The 18798-nt window shown below is 40.8% G+C and overlaps 1 protein-coding gene, 1 long non-coding RNA gene and 2 other non-coding genes across 4 annotated transcripts in view; all 4 read left to right on the top strand.

Annotated features, from left to right (window-relative positions):
* The window catches only part of LOC125713504 (double C2-like domain-containing protein beta), an 87226-nt gene extending 78178 nt beyond the window's left edge, over positions 1 to 9048 (top strand). Inside the window, exons 7-9 of the mRNA XM_048984706.1 lie at positions 3654 to 3735; positions 5411 to 5507; positions 5928 to 9048. Of these exons, the coding sequence (XP_048840663.1) occupies positions 3654 to 3735; positions 5411 to 5507; positions 5928 to 6064 (316 nt within the window). The 3' untranslated portion in view covers positions 6065 to 9048. The remainder of the gene's footprint in view (positions 1 to 3653; positions 3736 to 5410; positions 5508 to 5927) is intronic.
* A 4849-nt stretch (positions 9049 to 13897) lies between these two features.
* On the top strand, positions 13898 to 17633 carry LOC125713508 (uncharacterized). The gene is made up of 8 exons (XR_007383607.1): positions 13898 to 13990; positions 14988 to 15051; positions 15298 to 15326; positions 15506 to 15549; positions 15882 to 15935; positions 16331 to 16772; positions 17023 to 17176; positions 17331 to 17633. It is a non-coding gene; the product is annotated as an uncharacterized LOC125713508 (long non-coding RNA).
* LOC125713551 (small nucleolar RNA SNORA18) lies at positions 15610 to 15742 on the top strand. The gene has a single exon (XR_007383628.1). It is a non-coding gene; the product is annotated as a small nucleolar RNA SNORA18 (small nucleolar RNA).
* LOC125713550 (small nucleolar RNA SNORA8) lies at positions 16060 to 16198 on the top strand. The gene has a single exon (XR_007383627.1). It is a non-coding gene; the product is annotated as a small nucleolar RNA SNORA8 (small nucleolar RNA).
* Positions 17634 to 18798: the final 1165 nt, after the last annotated feature.

Below are 18798 nucleotides of genomic sequence, written 5' to 3'. Positions count from 1 at the left end.
TAGAATCCCCCTCTCCCCGGAATCTCAGCCCCCACTCATCAGCTAAGCAAGCTGTCTCCCTGCTCTGGCTGAAATATAATTGCCTTACACACAAACAGCCATAAAACATACCAAGTGATATATAGTTTTAGTGTGGTGTCACAGTGACGTTTTAATAAAGTGTCGCGGTGATTAATATATTTGCCAGCGAGCTTATTCATTTCTGCGTGCTGTTCCTTTCAGCTGTTATTTACTGTGAACCAGTTAACTTTATGTTGGCTGACAGCCGGCTGATGCTGTCATAAGCTCACAGAGAGTCGCCGCCTGTATGCTTTGTTACAATATTTTGCATCTCAATGAGTCTGGTCAATGCCGCCTCGTACCGCTGGGTTTGGACTCAGAAATCTCATTAATAATCATATTTATAATCCTCACATGCTTACATTTCCTCTGCGTTTCCTTGACAGTATCTGTTACTTAGAGATATACGGCTTTACTAACATGCTAATGCAACGTGCTACCTACTGACACATTCAGCTGGAAAGGATTCCCGCCCTTTGGCCGTATGTGAGCTTAACGAAAATGTTGTAAAAATGTGTCATTGTTATGTTGATGGTGCAGTGTAACTGGCAATAAAATGAACGGGAAAGGGGTGAGGGGAAAGGAAGATGTCTCTGTTTTATATACAAAGAGTCTTTAGGTAACATTAGGTAACACTTTACTTGACCTGGCACAGATACTTAGTAATAACTAAGTTACTACTGAAGTACTAATCATGATCAAACATGGTGGCTGCTTGACAGAAGATGTTGCGATTCATTAATAATGAACAAACATGAGGTCAGTATTTCACATGTGTTATTCATTACTTGTTCCTTCAGTAGTTCACAGAGGTTTACAGAATTAACAGATATAGTAACAAACATAGCATCTGCTTCAGTTAAAAGATGTCATGACTCGTTAACGGTGAATTACGTATGGAACTAAAACTTTGTCGTTAATTAATACAAAAATTATAGCATTATATTATTTGTGCGCTGTCAGGTGAAGTGTTACCCAAAATTAATAGCAAGTTGAGTGCGCAGTGCTGTTCTCTCAGTTTAGCTAGAACTGCATTCTCAGACTGCTAGCCTGAAGCAATACAGCATGATTACATACTTAGATATCTCTCTGCAGGAGACATGTTTTCAACCGCTGTCGGACATGGTGGGGGCGGTCGCAATAATTTATTGAAATTGGTTCTAAGATACAGAAAGTATGAAATTCCACGTCTTGTTTCAGAGGGTTTTGCTCTACAGGCAGCATATGAGAGAATATCTATAACGATACACTTTAGTACTTGGTCGTTATCACGCCAATTAAAATCATACTCACTAGAGCAGGATGTTTTGAAGAGAATAATGCTAAGCACCATCTCTCAGTGTGATATGGTAAAATTAGTCCATGCATAGTCAGCACCTTCAGCGAGACAGATAACCCGCTTTGCCAGATAAACTGCTTCAGCAAGAGTGACTCGGATGTTTCCTCCCACTTGGCAGAATGAAACGCTGATATGGGTTACCTTAATCCACAATTAGAGACAAGCCTGAATCACATTTACGTGATTTTGGCACAAGCGGAAAACCCCTGGAAACCAGCTCTTATAGTGGATAAAGAATATGTGGTTTTACATGCAACATATTCTTGTGTCAACAGTCTGAGACTCTTAGGCAGCCGCCAGCGAGCCGTCAGGTGCTCAGTCTCCGGGGGGTTTTTTGCAGGACTTTTGGGGCTCAGAGTTCACAGTGGCAGGATGCCATTTAAATTGAAATCTTAAGGATTCTTTATCGTTTTCTGTGTTTCCTGCATACTTTCTCAAGCATTAACTTATCGACCCGACGTGAGTCACAGGGAGCCCATTCCCCAAAGCAGAGGGCTGGGCTACTTGTACATTTACTTTTACTTAGCAGTCACGGTGAGGCAAACAGCACATTGCAAACGTGTCAACGAGTTGACTAGTCGTAAGAGCGGTTAGGCTGAGCTTCCAGTGAATGTCCAGGTACAAGTGTAAGTATTATAGGAGCCAGAGCTACACAGCAAGAACCAAATAAGACAAGAACAACATGGATGGGACAATATGCAAACTCCACATACATAAATCTGAGATGTGGGATCCGATCTCCCTCTGTTCTCATGAGGAGGTGTGGGACAGTGGTGCTACCCGCTCCAGTTTCCTCTCCAGGTCTCATATCTGACAATAGTCTAGATCAGTCTTTCCAATTCCATTCCATGTGAACCTTCAGACGGTCCACATTTTAGCTCCGACCCAGCTCCCAACGCAACCATGCCAGGTATTCGGTATTCGTGATTGGCTGGAAGCTGGGTTGGAGCAAAAATGTGCACTGTCCAGGAGTCCCTGAGGACTAGGGTGGGAAACACTGGTCTAAGATTGCAAGGCTTTCATATCTACAAGATAACATTGCGCCAGTGTACTGAATATTAAAATATATTATTATTATTGTTATTATTATTAATTATAGTAATTGTTTTGAAAAAGGCAGATCTGCGTCTTTGTTACAAAGAAAAAAGTGCTGAAATATTGATCATGTTACGTGGGTTGAAATCTCATAATATCCATCTAATATTTATAGTTCTGCAGTGTTAGGTTTTTATCAGGTAGGTTTATATCAGGTAGGTTTCAAGTGACTGAAGTGCAGTTTTGTGTTAGAAATACTGCGTTGTTTGTATATATGTTTAGTGTATATGCTTAGGGGCTGTGACAGCGACGCGTTAAAAACTGAATATGGGTCTTCACTGCCCTCTGCTGGAGAAGAAGATATCGGTGCGGATTTCAAACTACAGAAAGTTGCTGTTCGGCTTATCCTTTGTGATTCTTGGCAGGTTTTGTGCTTGATTTTTTTTTTCACTTCAGCTTATCTGTCACGGTTCCCCCCCATAAAATCTACCACTATCAAACCCAATCATGAAGAATATGCTACTTTTTTCCTATATTATCATCTGTTACTGTAACCATGTCATCATAGTCCCATGTTAATATCACCCGGTCTGCATATTTCCATCTCCGTAATATCAACCGTCTTTGCCCCTCTCTCACCCCCCAGGCTGCTGCTATTCTGATTCATAGCCTCGTTACCCCTCGGTTGGATTATTGTAATTCCCTCCTCCCAGGTCTTCCCCAAAAAACCCTTCACAAATTACAACTCGTTGAAAACTCGGCCGCTCGGATTATTACCAGGACATCATCCCTCCACAGCATTACACCCACCTTCACTGGCTCCCCGGTCAAGTTTCGTATTGAATTCAAAACCCTTCTCTTAACGCTCAAGGCCATTCACAACCTGACCTGCATGATCTCCTTCACATTGCCCTCAAAACCCATCTTTTAAAATGAGCATTTTCTCTCTATTTTTCTGTATATTTATTTAATTATTTTGTTTATTATTATTATTATTTTTACAATTATTTTTTATATTTATTTATTCTGTGTTCTACGCTTTATTGTACGGTGTCCTTGGCTGATAGAAAGGGGCCTTTTAAATAAAATGTATTATAATTATTATAGTACTCTGAACAGTGAATGTATTCTTTTCCTGAAGCAAATTTACAACGAGGGACGGACTAAATCATGCTTTATAGTTGGATTGATGATGAAGATGAAGTTGCTGTCCCCACAGGTATCTGAAGCCAGACGAGAACAAGAAATCAAAGCACAAGACTGCAGTAAAAAAGAAAACCCTAAACCCAGAGTTTAATGAGGTGAGGTGGCGATCTGAGTCTCTTTATCTCTCTTCCCCTGTCAATCATACACACAGTATATATACACTGTCTGGGAAAAAAAGTACTACTTTGTACCTTTGAGGGTACAGTTACTGGTCCCTGTGACTGTACTGTACCCTCAGGGTCTGCCAGTTGTGCCCTAGCTCTAGGTAAATGTACCTTTCAGTCTAAGCAAAGGTACAGAAATGGACCTGTACTTGTTTGTACTACTCCAGGGCACAGTGCTGTGCAAAATTATTTGGCAATCAAAGAGAAAATGTACAGCTGGGCAGTAAGTACATTTGCTCAGAAAATTAACAGTGAAGCAGCTAGTAAAAATGCAGTGGATCGGGGGTCTGTGACATACTGGCTGCCGGCGGAGAGCATCCTGTCACTTCCACAAATCAGCCCCATCTTCCCTCGCCTCCAGTACCAGTCAGAGTTTAGACACACCGGCCCACAGAAAGGTTTATATGTACTATTCTCTACATTTTAGAATAATTACAAAGACATCAAAACTATAAAATGACATATATGGAAGTATGCACTGACCAAAAAGTACTAAACCAAAAAAAAATAATAATAATTTGTTGGGGGGTCAGCACTCAGACGGTTGTTGGTTCAAATCCCATGATTGGCAGAATGATTGGACCCTTGAGCAAGGCCCTAAACCCTAATTGTCACAGGGACTGGCTGACCCTACTGTCTCCTCCATGCCAGTTTCATGAGGTGGCCTCCTGAGATGCTTTTCCAGCTGTCCTGAAGGAGGGCCCACATATATGCTGAGTTCTCATTCGTCACTTTTCCTTCACTCTCTGGTCAAACTCCTCCAAAATGTTTAGGTCTGGTGGCCAGGTCATGTGATGCGACACTATCACGCTCCTTTTTAGGTGACTTGCTGTGTCCAAACTTTTGATTGGTACTGTACATGGCAGCAATTGATTGACGTTGTAAAAATAAATAAATGATGTAGCAGAGGCAAGTGTGAAGGGGGAAGAACTTAACCTCTCTGACTGTGGCTGAACACATAAACCAAGATGGTGGTTAAATTGGGGCAAACAGAACAGGGAAAATTATGCAAACTAGAAAATATATTGTGTGGAATAAAAACCACGGTTAGAAGAAAACTTTCAAAGCACCGTCTCTTAAAAAAATATAATGTTTGTTGATGCCTGGAGTCATTTAAGAATCTACAAAGCACCCTGTCACGAAATTTGCTTTAAAAAGGTTCAGTTCTCTTAACTTCAAGTCCCATGATTTTTCATCCAGTCAACTAACTAACTAACTAACTAACTAACTAACTAACTAACTAACTAACATCCACTCACAAGGATGGCAGCCTTGGAGGGGAGTGGATACCCAGGCAGATTCCAGGGGGCCCAGCACTTCAGAGGGGCTCTTGAATATGTAAAATTATACATTAAATTGTACCAGGGTGCAGGGCCTGGAATTTCTAGGTACACAGATGAAAGAATAAGTAGCAGTTGGGTGACCGTTATCCTGTCACATAAATGGCATTTTAATCAGAGTGAACGCATTCTTGGCTTTTATCTGTACGAAATGAAAATGGCCAGATTTATATCTGTTGTGTATTGTTTGTTGGTTGGTTTGTTGACATGAAAAGTACATACTGCTTACCCACGTTATTGCTAAGATTTTTGTTTGTCATTTTCAGGAATTCTTCTATGAAATCAAATATGCTGACCTAACAAAGAAGACCCTGGAGGTGACAGTGTGGGATTATGACATTGGAAAGTCCAACGATTTCATAGGTAAATCCCACCTTATTCATTTTTAAAATCCCATCTTTTTCAAAATAATTGTTTGAAGATGAGTTGATTACAGTCACTGCACCAGTAACTTGTTTATCGGTCATGAGCTTCGTACCGCAAACTTTGCTTTTGCATTTCAATCACTGCTCACTCTTTCGCTCTTAGAATGATTTGCAGCTACTTGACCTCTTATTTAATCCAATCAGTCGCAAAAACGCAGATCAGTCCACAAATTGATTGGCTCCTGTGTACCAACAGATAAATATTTTGATCATAATGGAGACAGACCTGACCTCTTGAGATATTTTGTCAGACACAGTACAACACACCGACAGACAAGGATGCTTTTTACAAAATATTTTGTCTATCTTCAAAAAAAAAGTACCTTTATAGGAATTAGTGTTTTTATTTGCTTCATAGGTGGAGTTTCTCTGGGAATTAATGCCAATGGAGAAAGGCTGAAACACTGGTTTGACTGCCTCAAGAATAAGGACAAGAAAATCGAGCGATGGCACACACTGACCAACGAACTGCCAGGATCAGTGTTCAGTGACTGAACACAACCTACCCTCCTTTGTGGCTAACAGCTCCTTCTGTCTGGCCTGGGTGAGACCCTGCCTTGACTGGCACATCCATTCCCACAAGATCCTAATTCTGATAATGGTTTGCAGACGAAATCTGCCTCATTTCATATTCCCCTAACTCTATATGTAACCTACACTGAAGTTACGGTTTCATGACATACAGTTATCCAGTACATAATGTAACCCTTATCAGAGAACATAGATCTTGCTTTGTCTCCTGAGTCATAGAGCTGCCCATCCTAATTATAAATGGTGAATAGTGCTGTTGCTATGACAGATTAATAGTGGTTCTCTAAAATGAACCAGAAGACTTACATCAATGCGATTGCTGGTGAGAAAACACTATGAGAATGTCACCTGGTGGCTGTACTTTAGTTGGCCAAATTAATGTAGGATTGAACCAACGCTGGCAGAATCGCTGAAGTTATGCATTCAGTCTGAGAAAGGATTATACTGTGAAATGTTCTTGTAGTTATTTGTTTATAAAAGTGATTTTAATTTGCCCAGGAGAACAGTGACTCCCAGGAAGAAAATATTTATTTGTTTTTAATTTTCTTTTTAAAAACGTAAAATTGGATGGTCAAAGGTGCACCGTATTCAGCTTTGTTTCCAGATCATACCTAAAAGATTTGTTTAGACAGAAATGTGTCAGATCAAATAAGCTAAGAGCATAGATATTAGTTTCCTGAATTACTCAGAACATTTTGGAGAAATAGTTCAGTCTGAAATTGCAACAGATGAGAGGTTATTAGAAAAAGATACACATCAAAAAGTAAGATTGTGTAAGGAATGTAAGTCAGTATAAAATGACAGTGTTTGCTATAGATTACATAGTGCAGCTTTTTAAGAAACTACACCCCCCCCCCCCCCCCCCCCCCAAATCACTCCCCATTGTATCATAAGATTAACAACTCATGGTCTATCACGTAACACAACATAAGCTTAAATAAAGGAAAAACTGAAGTTATTCCCAAACCTGCCAGCTGAGTTTGTTTGGTGCAGAGTATTTACAGAAAATGCAGAAAAGTAGCATGCTGTATTTTACAGTCTCCAGTTTGACACATTACCTGCATTGCAAACACTGACAGCAGACAGTAACACGGCAGAAGGGGCTGTACAGTCAGGCATCTTAAACACATGCCTTCACCCAGGAGGAAGGCAGAACTTTTTTCCCCACCTATTCAATTATTTATTATGCTCAACTGACATTGACACAGCGCCTGGTTCAGTGGTGAGCCTTTTGGTGCATTTTGTTGTTGCTTTATCTGTTCTGTGATAAAGCTACTTTAGAAATTTTATTTGTTTTGTTCGATCCTGGGAGTTTTACTTTTACGCAAAAAGGGCAGAACGAGAAATGGGTGATTCAGAGAGATAACCAATCAAATGGTAGAGGAGGTGGGTCCAAGCAACTAGAGGAGGCGGGTCCAAGACATCTGATTGGTTGGTCCCGCCTACTCTAGCTGCTTGAAGCCACGTCCTCTAATATCTAATCTCCCCGAACCAATCATTTTTCATTCTGCCCTCAGAACATTTTTGTGTAAGTAAAACTCCCATGAACATCAAGTTAACTCTTTGCCCCAGAAATGGCCCAAAGCTGCAGGAGATGTGTCAGTAAGGCCGGCTCACCAAGGCAGACTCTCTCGCTGCCACATTTGTGACATTTTTTGCAATCTGTTTGCCTTTGTATTCAACCTCTATACTATGGGAAAAAAATGCATGCAAATGTCCTTGGTTTGTCATGAACTGACTTTACTAAATGTTTGATACTCCTGTTTTTTCTGTGAAAAAAAGACTTCTATGGATGCCGGAGGAATGTCAGTCTTTCTTAATGGACAAACATTTTGTACTTTTACCGCTATCGCATTGCCTGTCAGGCTGCTGTATTGACTGGAGATGTGAATGCATGTTGAAAAAAAATGTCAATGTTTTATTTGTTTTAACACTCAGGCAATTGTTGGCGTATTCCAGTGGTTCTCCAAAAAAAAGGTATACTTGTATTTCACTTTATTCTTGCACCAGACGGCCCGAATTATCGTGCCTTTTTTTTGTGTGTTTTTGCACCACTCACTTTACAATGTTCCCTAAATCTATACAAGCCTTTAATATCTAAATAATACATTTGGCAGATTTATATTCCCAATACTACTCTATGTACATTATGTCACACTTAGATATTGCATTTTGATCAGTGAGATTTTCCCACTCAGTGACACTTATTGCCAGTGTTGTTGTACAGTGTGTCAGCGATGAAAAGGTTGAGATGAAAGGATGCAAAATAAATAAATAACATCAATTTGTTGGAAGGAGCTTGCTGGACAGAAAAAGGGAGCGTTTTGAATCGCATGAGCTGCGTGGTTTTCATTAACACCCAGTACATCTGTCTGCAGTGCAGATGCTTGTTAAGGATGGTCTTACATTTCCGCATAGTTTTAATTCAACCTTTTTTTTTATCTCTTCCCTTTGATTCCATTTTCCAAATGGAATATTGCCCCCTACTGGTGAACAATGGCAGTTCAGGACTAACCTTAATGTCCGGGATTTGCTTGAAGCATCCAGTGAATTCATGTTGTTTCCATGATGATTTCATACATTACATGGGGTCTCCAGCTCCCCCCGTGCCCCTGATCAGGATAAGTGGCTAGGAGGTGGATGAATGGATAAAAATCACTGATGCAGCTACCAAGAACTTCGAAACCAAACCATTCTGATATTGCCCTTCACTGAAAAAAAATGCTAGTTCTGATCACAGAGCATGACTTATTTGTTTTGGGAAAAAAACTAATTCAGGTTAAATTCACACAAGAAGATCCGAAGAAACGTGGCTACATCGGGCTGTTAAATTGTACTGGCTGCAACTTATCGATTTTTGTGAAGCACAAACAAATGGTCAGTCATATATTTACATGTTATTTAAGTTTGTGTACTTTAATAAATTAACAAATATTCTCTACCAGAAACTGGAATTATATATTTTTGTCTGTTTTTGAAAATGTTTGAGTATAATATCCAAAGTGTGTTTTTTACTCTAGCCAATAGTGTACTATTTGTTTGTACAAAACGGAAAGATCACATTCAATAAAGTAGAGAAGCAGCCTTGGCTGATCTTGTTTTGGTTGTGGTCTTTCGCAGTTCTAGCCAAAGCATCACTAGCAGTTAAAGGAAATACCCTATTCAAGTGACAGATTGGACACTTAAGAACATTAATTTTCAGAAGCAATAACAGAATGACAGCACTCACACTTGGTAGCGAGTGACACATATAGATGGAACTGAGGAGTAGAAGTGAGACCTAATGGCAATGTTATCTTGTTTGCTGGATTATTTGAATTCTCTTCAGTTGTTTATTGTTTTTTTTATGTCTAATAGCTGAGGTAAACTTACCAATGAACCTATAACACACATTTAAGACCTGGGAGCAGCGTTTGACTTTTGTAGTCTTTATTCTCACATCTAATCTTATCTTTTGGAATTTTTGAAATCATTACAAAGTGTGATTTTTAGGAAACAGGATAAAAAATAATTGCCATAACTCTCAGGTGATGAAAGGTGTTTTCATCAGTTTATCGTTATCCGTTTAATGGCTGCTTAGAGTGATTTGACAGACGGATTAGATTTGGCCTACACGCGTTTTTAAATCAATGCGCAAGATTTTATTCTTCAATGCGTACCAGCAAACAAGAAAGGTTTTTGACTGGCTTCCCAGGATGACGGCATTCACCATATTCAGAGAGACCCTAACCTTTACTGCCCCAGTGTTTTTACTTTTAAATTATTAATCCCATCATTAAATATCATTGTTACCAAAGTTTATGAATAAAAGACAACTGAGGAGTACTACTTAAGTTTTATAATAAGACACGGTTGACATTGTACAGAATTACTGTAACACTTCACAGTTGACCCTTGCACATCGTGGGGGTTAAGGGTGCAGCCCCCCCACAATCTGGAAAAACTACATAAGATATTTTGCTCTCCTTGGCGAGCGAAGCAAGCATGTGAGCGGAACCGAAGTGGAAAGGTACAAGAACGACGAGATACAAAGATGACTGCGAGATGTCACGTGAGGGGTTGCCGGAGACACACTTGGCATCCTTCAAACCAGCAGTGTACATTTCTATGCATTTATGAGTAAAACTGTGTTTTTGTGTGTCATCTGCTGCTTTTGCAAAACTCCCGGAAAATTCCCAGCTAACTTCTTAAGCCGACCCCGCAATATATCAACACTGCGGTGGGGGATGTCCCAATGCAGAAGGATCAACTGTACATGAGGGGGCACAAATAACTTAGCAACTCAGTTACTACTCAACTACAAATCATGAACAGATATAGTTCCCACGTGGGATCAGTACATAACTAACACTAACATATTTTGGTTGATAAATACTAATTTTTTGTGCTTTCTCGGATAAAGTGTTACCAAATCTTTGGTAGCCAAACCAGACATAGATGGTGCCTAGAAATTTGAAGGTCTCGCCTGCGCTGACTGTAGTGCATGCATTGCCAGTGGAGAAGGCGCGGGTCTGGAAGTCGAAAATATTTTCCACCGTTTATCTTTTTTCCTACAGTGTGTTCAACTCTGTTGTTAATCACCATAAGGGGCACATGGGGGCATGGGGGCAGCGTGTGGCTCAGTGGGCTAAGCCTGCATCCTTGTAATCAGAAGGTTGCAGGTTCAAACCCAGCCTCATCACATCTGTGGGTTCTTGAGCAAGCTCCCCCCAGCTCCCTAGGCACCTCTACGGGTGGCAGCCCTTCACAGTCAACTTACTCCACAAAGTACAAGTTGTAGGGAGGCATAAAGATAAGATGAATAAAGTATCAATTATTATTATAACACTCCTCGCCATTCTTGATAAGTCCATTCAGAGTAGAAGTTACTTTGAAGTGTAGTTTTTGGTGTTCAAAGAGTAAAGAAGGGAAGACGAAATACATCTTTGTGGGGCACCAGCGCTGAGGAAGATGGAATCTGAAGTGTAGCTGCCCGTCTTCACGACCTATTTCCTGCTTGTCAGGAAATAATGAATCCAGTAGCAGAGAGATGGTTGGATATGGAGGATCTTGAGTTGCAAAAGTAGTAAGTCAGAGTTGATATCGCTGAAGGCAGCAATGAAGTCCACAAACAGAATCTGGGCATTAAGGCCAATTCATACTTCACTTTTATGCCTGTTGGAAACCATGCAAAATAATTGACTAGGTGTTTCCAGTAGGTGGCAGCATGGGCTTTCTCAGATCAGCGGTCACTGGCGAAAGAGTAGAGTAAGAATAGTTGTTGTAGTAGTAGGTACGGTGAGTAGCTGTATGTGGAGTGTCTGAGATACCCGTTTATCTTATTCTTCATGCTATAGTGTACGGTATTTTAAAAAGCAGTACTATTCCTGTATTTTGAAAAATTGGCCATGAAATTTACAAAGCAAGGGGCGGGGAGTACTGACTAATGTCGTCGAAGTGATTTCAATATACTTTGGTATGCCTTTTTTCCGCAATACCGCCCAAGCCTGTATTAATAACTGATAAAAGTTGATAAAAGCTTACCCATTTCACTGCACTGCTTGTATTTGTGTTTGTTGCATTATGCCAGCCCTTTCCTGGTCCGGTGGATGGCTGTCTGCACGCACCAACCGCGACTATCCGCAACCACAGCCAGATGTAGTTTGTGTATCAGCTGCAGCGCGCAAGACCGTCCCCAGCCCGAAAGTGCACGTGGAAAAGTGACGTATGAAGTCTGAGAGATGTCCAGATGTAAAAGAATATAGCACTGTGTGGTTTTCAGAGATTGTACGATAATTTTCTACAGATAACTACAGAGGTCAGGGCTACCAGTCTGTAGATACCCAGGCAGTCGATTTATTTATTGTTTCAATGATGATTGAAGATTTGCAGCAGACAGGCAGAGTGCCTGAATGTAGCAGGTGAGATGCGATCAGGTCCAGCTGCCTTTCAGATGTTCTGTTTCCTGAAAATGCATCTCCCTTGATGATCAGTGATGGTGATGGGAGGGGAAAGAGGGGGGGGGGCATGGGACCCTTTGAAGAAATAAATATCATATCATGACTGTCAGGGTATTTTATTTTATAAAATTCCCATTGAGCTGTTTATGTTCTAAAAGCTTCTCCTGCTGTACTGGTTTGGGCTGCATATAAATTTGCTCCTACGCTTCTATAAAAACTTCTATAGAAATACCTGACTTTAAATCTCATGTAGTCGGAAACTGAAAATTGGTAACCTGATACAGCAGATGCAATGGTTTCCTTGCTATCATTAATGCACATGTACACCAAAATCTTAGTTTGTGTGTGATATGGAACAATAGTTTCAATTTAAAGGTTGTAGAAAGCATTTTCATACACTATGTGGAGAAAAGTATTGGGGCACCTGGTCATTACACCTACAGGAACTTTTATGACATCCCATTCCGAATCCATAGGCATTGATATGTAGCTGGTCTCCGGTTGAGGCTGTAACAGCTGCCACTCTTCTGGAAAGGCTTTCTGCAAGATTTTGGAGTGTCTGTGGGAATTTTTGCCCATTCATCTAGAAGAGCATTTGTGAGGTCAGGCACTGAAGTTGGACATGAAGGCCTTGCTCGCAACCTCCATTCTAATCTGGGCTCTATGTGGGTTCTTAAACACCAAACTCAGCTGACCACGTCTTTATGGATATTGCTTTGTGTGGTGGGGCACAGTCATGCTGGAACAGAAAAGGTCCTTCCCCAAGGTGTTCCCACAAAGTTGGGAACATTGGACTGAACAAAATGTCTTGCTATGCTGAAGCATTAATAGCACATTTCATACTTTTCAACAGTCCGTTCTGTCACCTTAAGTCCCCAAATTAGTGTTACCCAACTGAAGCTAGGATTAGACTTAGAAAGGTTATGGGTTTCTTCAGGCATCAAAACCTGTTTTCATGGTACTAAAAAGGTCACACCTTAGCTAACCTGGGGGTGAATAGTTCACCCCACATTAATTTGGCTGTACACAAAATTAACCTATATTTGATGAACAGTTTCGTTTCAACCATGTTCAACAACCATTTTAATCCTTAGCTTTTTTTTTTCTTCACTACGTGCTGAAATGCTGATGTCCTCACAATCGTCATCTATTTCTACAATATTCTCCTCTGATACCTCGGTGTTGTCATCGAATTCCACATTCCCATGATTATCGTCATCGTTTTCAATCTATTCTGATACTAATTTAGCTGCACGTGCAGCAAGTAACCTATGGGACATTTTACACGCAGATTAATTCACCCCAGGGTAGCTTCTAAGGGCTAAAAGTTCCCTTCAACCCCTGAAAAACATCCCCATACCATTATTCCCATCCACCAAATTTCACAGTTGGCACAACCCTGGCTGGCAGGTAACGTTCCCCTGGCATCTGCCAAACCCAGACTCGTCCATCAGACTGACAGACGTAACACGTCACTCCACAGGTCACGTGCCCACAGACCCCATACCTGCAGTACGTTTTAGAATGGCTGAGACAATTAACATGATAGGAAAGGTGGCTCACTGGCACACCTCTCGCTATATTTACAAAAAATAAAAAATATTGTGTGAACGACACTTTGAAATACAGTATGAAGGGACCAGTAAAGGGACTTGAGTTTGGTGGCTTGTAAAAATCTAAAACTTAAAAAACTACTTTGTTACAAAGATCAAATTTAATACGTAATTAAGTACATGTATTTGAATCATCCTCCATAGTATGTGTTAAATATCCAAAGACATTGACAAATGTTGCTTAAATCATCGCCTTATCGTTTTAAGAAACCCGCTCAAAATCGCAGACGTCGATTGGCTGGTCGTTATGTGCCGTAAAGTGTGCGACTGTCGTGCCTATAAATGTTGAACAGAACGTTAGCAGGGTCCCATTTTGATAAAGTCAGGCGGAGTGGTTGGTAAGTGGTGGAATGTGTGTTTTTTTTTTTTTTTTTTTGTAGAGCTCTAGTTCGGTCAAACCAGATAACGTGATTTGTCTGAATTTCGTGATCTTTGTCAATAATATTGCTGTTGTCGCGGGTAGTTTAAGGGAGTTTTGTATATATTGTATTTTGATTGCCGGCATGTGTTAACTGCAGAGCACGTCAGCATGCATCTTGCTGTTTGCGAGCTAAGTTGCCTTTGTGTGTGCGCGCCTATAATCGTAATCATATGTCTGATGTAGTGCATAATCACGGGCACACCCTTTCACGCTTTCGTCTTTTTTTTCCAAAATTGTTAGTTTTACCTTCAAAGTCTGACTGGGCACAGTAGCGTAAAACCATGACGTTTGATTGAATTTTAAGGTTTTTCCGCTCGTGCCATGAGGTGAAGTCTGAAGGGGTTACCATGTTTCGTGGGTAAATCCCAGTTCTCCCCCATGGCTAAACAAATCTCAGGACCTGCTTTCGCCACTATGGTACATCGGCTAAAGTGGTGACAATGATACCTGAAACATAATGAAAATCCGGTTAGAACACAGGTCAATGTTTGAGGATGGCCGTGGACAACAATATGGCTGTTCTCCTGGCTTAGCGGTCTCGGTTTCTTGGCCACGTGTTTCTAAACGGGTATCCTATTTTGACTCCCCTTTTCCCTGTAATAAGGGACCCTTTGCACGCTCTTTCCCCCCATCTTTTTGTACGTTACATGAAGTTCGAGTTGGAGACTAAAAATTGAACCTGCTTTTAATGTGCGTGATATCAATTACAAGCTTTATTTTAAACCGCCACTGCTTCCATAACCACTTCCGCTTTCCTACCCATCGGAAGTTCCGCTTAGTCAGTGCGCATGCGTCAACGGATGTAGACGTCATTAATTATTAAGACTTGGGATTACCGAGCGTGTCGCATTAGTTGGCCGGGCGGCATGTTTGCGCGCATATTTTAACTATCTCCCCCCCCCCGTCTCTCCCAGATGCAAATTCTGAAGCGAAATACGATGCCTTGGTGGCACCAGAGACCACATATCCAGAGCGCAGGTATCTATTATGCATGTGCTATTGAACAACGATGTTATAAAATGACTATGCACGTCATCAGTCAAAGCCTCAGTGACCGTGGGCCCATGTACTGTTGATGTGCTGATATAAATACTGCCTGCTGCAACCCACTGTTGTGCTTACCCAACAGCAGTGTTACATTTCAGGGTGGACATTTGAGCCGCTTTAAAACATTTTGTGTTGCTCCGTTTAAGCTGCATTTTTTAAAAACCCCTTTTCCTCCAGGAAGAAGGCCCAAGTTGGGGAGATATCAGGTTTGGAGGCTTTCATCTCTGTATAGATGTGTGTATACTATCTGTGATGATGATTGCAGAAATGTTCAACTGCTCTGAAATCTGGATGAATTGATGCTCTCTGAACTTGGACATTTCTCGCATATGTCTTCTGCTGTGTTTCAAGTGAAGGTTGATTGTCGGTTTCTGTTTTTTCTTAGCTGACCAAATGGTTTCCTGAATGAAGTTCACATGGCTATGTTTGGTATGCTTCTGTTTGTTCATTTTTATTTTTTTAAATGTGACGGTGGTATCTTGCGGTGGTTCCGAGGTCTATCCCGATGGGCTCCTCGTCATGAGACCTTGTCGTTGGAAATACCTCGCAGAAAAACCTGCAGTTTCGCTTTACCCTCAGAGTTATTACCGTTGGCTCTGTGGGATAAAAGTGCAGAACAAGTATTTTAATGCTACGTTCTAGTTATTTTAGATATTTAGTCTTAAGCTTTGGGCATTGTAGAACTCCATACATGGGCCTGACGATCGTGTAATTGTGCTGAGACCAGTTCTGTCTTTGAACGCAACTTATTTGGTTTCCAGAACCTCGTGAGGAAAAGGATCATTCAGCGATGGTTGAGCATTTCCTGTTTCTGGGTGAGTGTAAGGCTTCTCCGAATGTTCTACATGTAAGCTGGAGTTGCTGGTAGGGTTCGTGCACAGCCTCACTGTAACCTTGTAGGTGTGATTCGCAGATAGCCCGTGCATCACTGATTTCGAAAGCACTGTATGGTATCTGCAGCTAGCTGAATCCAGGCTGGACTGTTCATAACACAGTGCGACAGCAAACTGAGCATGTGGCATCGTTGGTCTTCATGCTCTCTTGTGCTTGGAGTCCTGGTATTTGTGCTGAAACAAGATTTATTGTTTTTGCAATTCTGCCATTCTTCAGTAATGTGTAAATATTCTACAAATGTCATCATGAAGTGGAATTTTATGTGCTGGAAGATTCTGCAAATTTTTAAGAACTTAATTTTCCTTTAAATCTACAGGTCTCGTGAAGAATCCTTACAGGTGTTTGGACGATGAAACTGACACACTAGCCAATCGTTTTATAGGCTTCATGTCTATATATGACATGGTGGCCAGTCTTCACTAATTGCTCATTCCATCAGTAGGGGCAGGTCGTGAAGGTTAAATCGGCAGAGCAATGGCAGTTCATTTGGAGTGTTTTAAGAGGAGCGAGTCAGGAAACGTTTTCCTCCACCAGCATCGCTTAGTGACCTGGCCAATTGTTCTGCAAGAGGAACATCTTCAAATCTCAGTCCTCTGTGCAGGGCCTGTATCTGTCAATCGCAAGAAGAGCTGATGCTTTGTTGGATGCAAAAGGAGACTACACTATACTAATACCTTATTATGGTGTAACACCAAGTGTTTCAGTTTCATTGTCCAGCCCATAAGCCTGGCAGGATACCTGACACATCCAGTTGGCAGGTATGAATATGGTTGTCCGTCATTAGTCATGTTCAACATTTGGTCATATACCAAGGCTACTAGGATGGCTTTTGTTCCTCGTCTGCTGTGGACATGACCAAAAAGTAAACTCCTCCAGATGTTTCACATCATCTGATGTGATGCTCTGGACACATTCATTTTTTCCATTTTTTTCCCGAAAAAAGATTTGATGCAGTTTGTGGAAACTTTCTTTTTTTTTTTTGTATACATTTTTTTTTCTTCTCAACAGGTTTGCTCTGTGCACAAAGGCTGAAGAATGGTGAGTGGTCCGGCCGCAGTTCAGGGATCACTTCAAAGAGGGATCGCCAGGCTGTTCTGCTGGCAATGTCTTACGCGGTGATCCAACATTTACTGCCCACAAGGACCTGATATAGATTCTGGAAGTGAGTCTTTGATGTCACATGGGCTACATTTCATCATGGTTTCTTATTGACCTTTGGTAAATTGTTGCTAGATGTTTTTTGTAGCACTTTTTTCCTTAATCTGGTTTATCAATTAACAGCTGATTAAAGCCCCCGTTTGTCGTTATGAAACTAGGGCCATGGAGAGGTCAGCCGGCAACCACAACTCTTCCTTCTGGCTGGAGATGTGCCAAGCTTACGGAACCGCGGAGTCGCTAAAATCTTTGCCATGCTGCACTTTGGTCAGGTTGTCTGCTGCCCCTGAGTCCATATTTTTTATAAATCTGCATAAAAAATTTTAGTAGGTTGTGCTTGGTAGCATGGTGACCCAGTGTGGTGGAGAACTTTCTATGCGCCTTTTTAATCGGCAATTGTCTGCTTTAATAATACATGTAATATTTGTTAATTCGAAGTGAAATAAAGTCCCCTTTTCCATTCACTGAGCCATACCACTTTATTTACATTGTGTCAAGCAGTTATTGGGTGTAACTATCCAGCCTCTGAGCTTTTAATCAATTTCAGTTCATTTTATTGTAATGGAGTCCGGTTTAAAATTACAGTGGCTAATGCTAGACTGAGATTTACGTGTGTGTGAGAGAGAAGCTTAATGTACACCTTTGAACAGACACTTGCTCCTTTCAGGATTTTTGTATAAATGCCCACCCGCTGTGTCCTGGGCTCACCTGAATTTGTATGCACTTAATATAATGACATGCTCTTGCTGGCTATCGGTCTAGAGCTGTCCCATAGCTAAAATGTAATTAATGAAAGGTTGCCACATAGTGTCACATTGTTAGGGAATCTACTATACTGCCACTTTTATAGGTCAATATAAATCAAGGGCTTTCATCTGCAGTTTCATTTTGTTGAATCATTGAGAAACGACCACTACCACAATTTTCTTTTTGTGTTGACCTAATGTTAAAACTGCCTTTTGCAAGTGTATGGAAAATCCAGATTTTGTTTCCTTACGAGGTTTGAAAATATTTAATCAAGCATCATTCTCAATTTTCCACGCTGGAAAGAGCCGGCACTGCCAGAGGACCGGCTTGAACCAAAGGTGGTGTTTATTTTTGTTTTCCGAAAGGCTCCTCTGAGATCAGAGTGCTCGACGATCTTATCTCTCAACACAAAAGGCTGCTTGTTTTATGGTTCCCTGCCTTGGTGACCCAGAGTCATCACTTGTGAATAATTAAACTGATGCCTGCAGGTGATGTGGAATAAGGTGTTGCTATGTGTATATTTAAAATAATTCCAAGAGTTCCAATGTATTTTTTTTAACTAGTTATAGTCAAACTACGGTATATATCAGCTTCACAGTTTTCTACAATGGTGGAATCTACAACCGGTATCTGCTTACAACCTCCTGCGAGATTTGCATGTAAGGACAATATCTTCAGTAGGAGCATCTGAACATCTAAATAGGAAAATGACATATAATATTCATTCTGCATTGGCTCAGTTTTGACCCTTAACCATTTAACCTTAATTTAATTTCCAATGTTTTACATAGGATTGTGGCCTTTCCTTGTATTTAAGGTTGAAATGTGTAGTATATTACATAACGAATCCATTAATCACAATAGTTATCAGGAAAAGGCTGT

The sequence above is a fragment of the Brienomyrus brachyistius genome, chromosome 18 (genome assembly GCF_023856365.1).
Source record: "Brienomyrus brachyistius isolate T26 chromosome 18, BBRACH_0.4, whole genome shotgun sequence".
Lineage (NCBI taxonomy): Eukaryota > Metazoa > Chordata > Actinopteri > Osteoglossiformes > Mormyridae > Brienomyrus > Brienomyrus brachyistius.
Note: the sequence above shows the minus strand (reverse complement) of the source record. Positions and strands in the feature narration are given on the sequence as shown.